The sequence below is a fragment of the Hakea prostrata genome, unplaced genomic scaffold (genome assembly GCF_041222555.1).
Source record: "Hakea prostrata isolate BN-2017 unplaced genomic scaffold, UWA_Hpros_2 contig_18, whole genome shotgun sequence".
Lineage (NCBI taxonomy): Eukaryota > Viridiplantae > Streptophyta > Magnoliopsida > Proteales > Proteaceae > Hakea > Hakea prostrata.
This window is the reverse complement of record NW_028291137.1, coordinates 53,734-61,494: the sequence shown is the minus strand read 5'-3', so window position 1 is coordinate 61,494 and position 7,761 is coordinate 53,734. Positions and strand designations below refer to the sequence as shown.

Sequence of the window (7,761 nt, the reverse complement as noted above, 5' to 3'; positions counted from 1 at the left end):
GCCATGTTTCAGGTAGTTTTCATGTTTAGCCATGCTTCTTTTGTTCATGTGAAAAAAATCCAGGCTAGGTTAAGTTCTTCGATCCTAGTGAATGAGAATCAATCATATAAGATACCTGGGAGAAGTAAAACCCCCAAATGTAGAAGAAAACCCACTGGCATAGGTTGATCATATCGTATGAAAATAAGAAAATTTTTTACCAAAACAATTTTATGTAAAAGAAAAAGAATTTTTTTTTCCAAAACATCTCTTTATTCTTCCTCCGTTTATTCTATAATATAGTTTTCTACATATTCAACACTTTCTTCTTCCTCTGTTTCTTATCTAATATAGTTCTTCTACAGATTCAAAACAATTGATTTTCTCGAGAGACTTAGATAAAAAATGATGATTTTTATGAGAGATTCACTGAACATAAATATGTGGGAATTTCTTGTTTGTATCCTTCAAGATGGAATTAGAAACAGGAAAAGAGTGAGATTTAAGAAAAGACAAAATTTCTTTTTCACTTCTTCAAGATGATAGCAAAAGAATTACTGCAATCAAAGGGTCCAAACTTGATGAAAGCAGATAAAAGAATCTTCAGAGCCGATGGAGAGGGAAAGAAGAAGAGATAGAGAAGGAAGAGGAATTTAACCGTTACTCTAATTGCCAGCAAAAATCAAAGCTTGTTGTTTCTTTCAGGAGTGAGAGGTTGATCGATCGAAGAGCAAACCAGATCGAATCAGATTTGAGGAGTTCGGTGCGGAAAACTACGGTTCAAGGCGATCGGCAGAAATAGCACCAACAACTTCTATATTATTCGGCTCCTTAAAGCAACTCTTGCAGCAATGCCAAATCATTTTATGTCTTGTTTTCAAATGCCAGCAGCAGTTCTAAAAGATCTTGACAAAGGAATACGATCCTTTTTTTGGTCCAACGGCGAAAAACAACATGTTCATACAGTGGACTGGATAGCAATTTGTAACCCCAAGGCTGAAGGGGGTCTAAATTTCAAAATATTCAAGCTTCAAACCTGGCACTTCTAGCTCGAAAGGCATGGGAATTACTCATTCACCCACACTCCTAATGGGGTAGAGTAATGATACAAAAATATTGCAAACAACTCTCCTTCATGGAAGTTCAACCCCAACAGATGGACTCTTGGGGGTGGAGATCTATTTTAAAGGGCATAGATCTTATCAAGAAAGGAATATTTCTTCAAGTTGGCAATGGTACTCTCATCAACCCTTGGACTTCTAATTGGATCCCTGATCATCCACCTGATGTGGGCTGCTTCCCTTTTGCATCCAATGTTTCCACTACAGTGGCCCAGTTTATTAACCCTCTATCACAGAATTGGGATTGAGAGCTTCTCTCATCTTGGTGGCCCAAAAGTATTATGGAAAAAATATTGGCTATCCCCTTACCACGATTGCCCACCCCTGATTGTCTCATATGGCATTGGACAACATCAGAAAACTTCACCGTGAAATCGGCTTATAGGTTGCCTATAGTTCTATATATGATCAGTCTCTGCAACACTCACATCCGAAGGTTTGGCTCAAACTTTAGGGACTCCCTCTTCATCCTCTTCCAATTCACTTCCTATGGATATTGTTGCATCAAAAGCTTCCCACCACATCTCTTTTTGCAGCTAGAGGAATTCCTGTTTCGACTCATTGTTTCTTCTATGGGCAACATGATTCATTTCTAGATCATATGTTATGTATGTCTTTTAAGGCCTTCAACTTCTATCTCTTTGGCTAGACAAAGGAGCTAGCAGAAAAACAATGGACATACTACTTATTCTCTAGTTCCCGTGGAAATCCTATACATCAAAATTGAAATCAGCCTCAAATCAGCTGATGGTAGCCTGTAGTTTTCTGATTTGGAAAGGTCTTCAATTTTATTCTTCAAACTCTCTGAAGGATCTAGAGATGAAGTACAACCACAATTTGATCAAATGGACGGCCCCTAATTATCCTATTCCAAAGATCAATGTTGATGGGTCGTTATTCAAAGAGACCCACCATGCTAGCTATGGAGGTATAGCTCGAGATCACGAGGGTAAGATGCTGTTTGGTTTTGGTCAGGGAACAATATGCCAGGATGTTCTTACTATCGAAGCCATGGCCATGAGACAATCAATGGTATGAGCACAAGACTTCTCCTTAACCCATATTGCCAAAAAAAGTGATAATCTTGCCCTAATTGCCATCCTTAAGAAGTAGGTCTCAAAGGTGCCATGGGAAATCTTTCCCATCATCTCAGATATCCAAGGTGTGTCACAGGCTTTCTAGTTTGTCTCCTTCTCACACTTACACAGGGAAGCAAATATGGTGGTTGATGCTTTGGCTAAGGAGGGTGCTTCCACTCAGAATGTCTTTCTATACACCCGAAATCCTCCTCTTCATTTACGTTGGCTTCTGTTCTTTGGTGTAATGGAACTAGGTTGTACTCGTGGCTTTTCTTTCTAATAAAGTAATCTATTACCAAAAATATATTTTCCAGTCGTCTAGTTGTGGAGCTATGCTTTTATATAGTTTCAAACGTCAAAGCTTTTGGCCAAGAAAATCTCAGTCTACCAATGACAGTTCATCACAAAGCAAAAACCCACTAAAGCCACCAAGTGCCCATAAAAAACGAAGACATGGAGGATCTGATGAGGCTGTGTTTCTTGACATCTACACCTTTTTTGATCTACCACCAAAGCTTCCTAATAAGCCTTGTTAATTTTTCTCCTCATCATACCAAGCTTTATCAAAATCCTCAACCTTACCATTATCATCAGCCCAAAAAGCTCTCACCTTCCGTTGGAGCATTAATAGTTCCTGCAAAAACCGATGGAGCAATAGTTCCTGCAAATACTGCCATAGCACTTGCAACAACGACGAAGGTGGGCAACAAAGAAAATCGCCTAAAGAGGCTATTCACATCTCTGGGGAACTAGAGATTATGATTGTAGATCACTAGAGATCCGAAGGAAGCAACAATTTCGACCTAGTTTCAAGCACGACGATGAGACGATCTCATATCTCGTTGATTACTTGGGCCGTAGGAAAGATTTAAAGGCAATTAGGATTGTTTGCTTCACCAGTTGTTCTCGGTGATGGAAGAGTCTTTACTGGAGGTCAGTGACAGTGAGTTGCCAGTGGAGAGAGACGATGGGAGGGGAGTGAGTGAGCCAGGAAATGTTTGAGGGCATTTTAGTAATTTGACTATATGTGGAGTATTTTGGTCAGTTAACCACTTAAATTTAAAAATATAACGGTCAATGATAGAAAAGTTAACCGTGGGTTTTTTGAAAAACGAAAAGTCGACAGTCTGTAAAAAGTGAGCATAGTCAAGAGTTTCAGCCTAACTTAAGTGGATGTCCTGAAAAAACTCTTAAGAAATGGTGGTGCATAATGTTAAGTTCTTTTTTTTTTTTTGTTTGCCGGGGGGAGGGGGAAGGCAATTAAGTCCTATTTTTGTACCAAAAAAGAAAGTTCTATTTTGGTTAATTTACTTAAAAAACCAAAAAGAAAAAAGGGATCTTACTTTTAAGCTTAACATGTATTATGAATGCAATCATGTGGTTTGAAAATTTTCTTTCTCAATGTAATTGGAGGATAATTCCTCGTGGATCTAGACTCTCTTAACTCTCTAAAAATTTTCATGAGATAAGATTTGTCTCCATCTAGGTGGAGAATCTGAAAATTTTCCTAATACCTGGCAATTGTCCTAAGATTGAACAAGTCTGCATAACCCATTGAACGATTAATAACTAAATTTCTAGGTACCACCTCGGTCTCAGTGGTGAGGTCCCTAAGATTGAACAAGCCTGCAACCTTCAATGCCGAGGTTTTATCACGTTACTAGTCTGTCATGACTTGCGGAACCCTAAATAAATTCAACATTGTGGATATATGTATACATCTGTCTAAGTATACAATTTATCAATGTGTTTTTCATTCTAGGGATTCGTTCATAAAAATTCAGTCGTGCAAACTGGGTCAAATCAAACGATTCCAGGAATGAAACAGTGAGCTGCCAACATTAATTCCCACCCATGTGTGTAAATTGTTACAACAGCCACTAGGCTCTACTTATAATGCAGCTCTTAATATTGTCCAACCAGTTGAAACCAAACAGTCTAGCAACACACCACTGATGGAAGGACGCCCTGCCATTGCATCAGCGCTACAATTCCCAGAAGCATCAGCGATCGTTGGAGGAATCAGACGAACACCACGCCTCTCGATCATCTCAACATGCTCTTGTGTGAGAGGATTGCACCACTTGAAGTTATTCATATATGGTGCAATGATAAGCGGCTTATCACTAAAGTCCCAGGCTCCAACAATGGATGTCAAGAGGTTATCACTAAAGCCCAGTGCAATCTATCAGAATCCAGAGGAGAACCAACATGAGATTGAGCACTGTACATTACATAAAAAAACAGAACACAAAGACTTGCTAACTCATAAAAACAAGATTTTTCAAGCATATTTAACAATTAGACCTGAACTATATTAATGATTTATACAACCTCTAGGGCAAGACGGGAAGAACTGAACTAAACATAGATGGTACTGTAAACATTAAAAGAGTTGTGCAAGTTATATCTAACTCAAATCGGGAAGGGGGTTGAAGTCTATAATCAGGTTTAGATTCAGCTCAAGTAAACTTGACATGAAAATCGTTTTCAATTGCATTAACCAAATTTAGCAGTTGAGTTTCCAATGAAGAAAATCTCAGCTATGAGTTCCTACTTTCAAGTATGCAGGGAAAACAGTTCACACGAAAATGAAGGTATGTTAGGCTTTAATTCGTTAAGAAGCATAAATGAACAAGACCAGAGAACACCCAAAAATGCTAAATATATAACTCCAGATGGAATTGATAGCCTTCTAAATATATTATAGCTCCCTGAATTATTTCACTAGTTTACCACAAATCAAGAACCCAGTGAACCGTAGTCTACTAATTAGAAAACATGTACCTTGCCAAGTGTATCGGCTGTCAGGGGTGCGATAACCATGATATCAGCCCAATCACGAAGCGCAATATGAAGCAAATTGTACTCTCCTGGTTTATTCCGAAGAAGCCATTGAGTGTCATCAACGTAAAAATAAATACTTGTAGGAACTTCTTGTACATCAATTAACTGTAAAAATGAATTGCTGACGAGCATTGCAATGTCTGTCCAGTAAAAGACAGAACGCGTTAAAGCCTGAAAATATATTGCATGCGCAGGAGGTACGTTTCCACTTGCAGCTAATAAAATCCGAGGCCTTCTAATTGTAGGAACTACATTATTTTGTATCGAAATCCCTACGGAACTACCAACTGATTCCTGACGGGCCATAACCTACACAGGAACACTCCCAGAGTCAGAGATAAAAGCAAAATCAAGATATTGTCGCACGACATTGTGCTATTTGTTCTGTTAACAAGCAACTGAATACCACAATGGACAAGCAGGAAAACTCGCAGAAAGAAATGAGATTGTCCCATTAACACATCAAGAATTAATAGTAACCAGAATCTGTGAACAGACTCAATCTATCTCCAAGAATCCTGGTAAGGGCCGTAGGTGAGTTTGTTACAGAGAGAGTGAAAATAGAAATCTGAAAGCACAAAAGTCTGATGCTTGTTTTCAATTTTCTCTTGATTAATCAAGAATTCAAATCTTGCTAGAGTTAATGTTATTCAATGTAGTCTCAGAGCTACAATTTTTGGTTTATTTTCTGCTCCCTACGTAATGAATGAAGATTGAACAAGAATGAAAATTCAAAAGAAATCAGATTAACATATAAAAATCAAATAGAGATGGGGGATCAAAGGTGTTCATCATAAATATTTAGTTTCTACTAATACGACTGAGTGCATATCCATAATGATTAAAGACAACCCAAGAAAACAAAGAAGAAGAAGAAGGAATACCAAGGACTCAGAAATGATCAAATATGCCAAACCTGTATATACTTTTTAGTAGAATTCATAGGAAGATCAGATAATCACATCAGCACTCGAAGAATAGGGGGGGGGGGGGGGGGGGGAAGAAACTTTAAGGTCCACTTACTTCGCCTTCACAAATTCTCAACTGCACCAGAAACCACAGATAGTTGAACTCCAAGCTTCAAAGGTGAGAAAGAGAGAGAGACCTAACAATTAGTGAGTAAAAGAAACGGTATTAAGATCACAACTCCAAGGAAAAACAAAGACCAGTTTCTGATACGTGGGACGTTTAAAAGCCCTACAATTCAACTTCTGATTTGGTCATAACCAATCTTGATTTCTATGGAGCCAAAATAAACTCCAATTCTTCCAGACTTACAAACCTTACCACTACCGTAAACAGACTCAGATTAATTTTGACCAAATCACCAAAAACGAAACCAACAATTAGAAGACAGAATAGAACACAGGGAAAACCACATGCCGATAAACTGAAATTTATGTATTATCTACACAGAAAGCAGAAGGAAAGCATCGGGAAGTACATTGAATGCTACTCAAGTTTCAAACGATGGCTAGTTTAACGGCAAATTTGACTTCGCCGGCGACAAGAACACAAGAATGATTATCTTGAGTTGATTGGCTATCTCTCGCATTCTTCAACAGCGATAAAAAAAATCAGACGAAATCAAAACGCAACTGAAGGAAATAGAGCTTTATGCTCTTCCTTCGAAACTCATTTCATCTTCTCGTTGGCGGTTGCCTTTTTAAGTGAAAAGGACGAAAATACCCTCACATAAATATGTTATCCTTTCGGTATCCGGGTCGTGCTTCAGTGCTGCGCATTTATAATCCGTCCGTCTCGGTGTCGAGACAGACGGTCGAGATTTCGATCTCGACCGTGCGCTGCACATGCTGCGCATTTAATGCGCAGCATGCAAGTCAAACTATCGGTATCCATTTCTTGCATTTATGGCTGCGATTTTTCGTATTTTTTTTTGGTAAACCAACTACTTAACTGAAACTCGGTGTCCATTCACTGTGTCGACTCAGTTCAATCGGGATCACCTAAGCCCATTACGGTTCGTATCAAACATGCTAGATCCGTATATTCCAGCTTCTTCCGCTTATCTTTTATGGCATCTAATCATAATCATAGTTTTAAGCAAGGTCCGATATGTTGACCTGTGCCGCCGTGTCGGGCGACTTTTGGTGATATGCAGGTGCGTGTTTCATCTTCTTCTTCTTCTCCTCAAATGTGCCGCTTGTGGTTGCCATCGCAACTTCTACCATCATGAACCTGAAGAATCCTCCCTTCCCTTCGACTTCCACTACCACCACCTTCTAAGTTCTAACACCACTTGTGCTCGAAGCCCCAATTCACCTTCCCCACCTCCACTTTCTTCTTTTTACTACCCATCAGCACCTCACATGTTATTGGCTTTGAGCTCGGGTCTCTGCTCCATCAGATTCCCCTTCAACCGGTTAATAATTACAGTCATCAAGTGACTGCAGGAGCAAACACTGCAACTCCTAATGGACAAAAGAGGTTCAGGTCAAAATTCAGTCAGGAGAAGATGCTTGCTTTCTCAGAGAAATTGGGTTGGAAGATGCAGAAAAGAGATGAGGAAACGAATGACATGTCAACCGTCGGGATAGTGGGTGGTGCTGGCGTCGAAGAAATCAACCGTCAGCTGACTTTATGTTTTTTTCGTGTCGCTAGGGGAAATTGTGTCGCCCCCAGCCGGCACGACAATATATCGCCGTGTGTCAAATATATATCGCCAACACAATGTACACTGGTTTTAAGCAATGTGCGATAACGAACTTTGCTAT

The 7,761-nt window shown here is 39.3% G+C and overlaps 1 protein-coding gene across 1 annotated transcript; it reads right to left on the bottom strand.

The window, feature by feature from the left end:
* Window positions 1-4,070: 4,070 nt before the first annotated feature.
* Window positions 4,071-7,203, bottom strand: LOC148999275 (phosphopantothenoylcysteine decarboxylase-like). Its single transcript, XM_089141310.1, has 3 exons — window positions 7,111-7,203; window positions 4,967-5,335; window positions 4,071-4,364 (listed from the first exon to the last, which is right to left on the bottom strand). The coding sequence occupies exons 1-3, from the start codon at window positions 7,201-7,203 to the stop codon at window positions 4,071-4,073; spliced, it is 756 nt and encodes a 251-aa protein (XP_088997436.1).
* Between the last annotated feature and the right edge of the window lie 558 nt (window positions 7,204-7,761).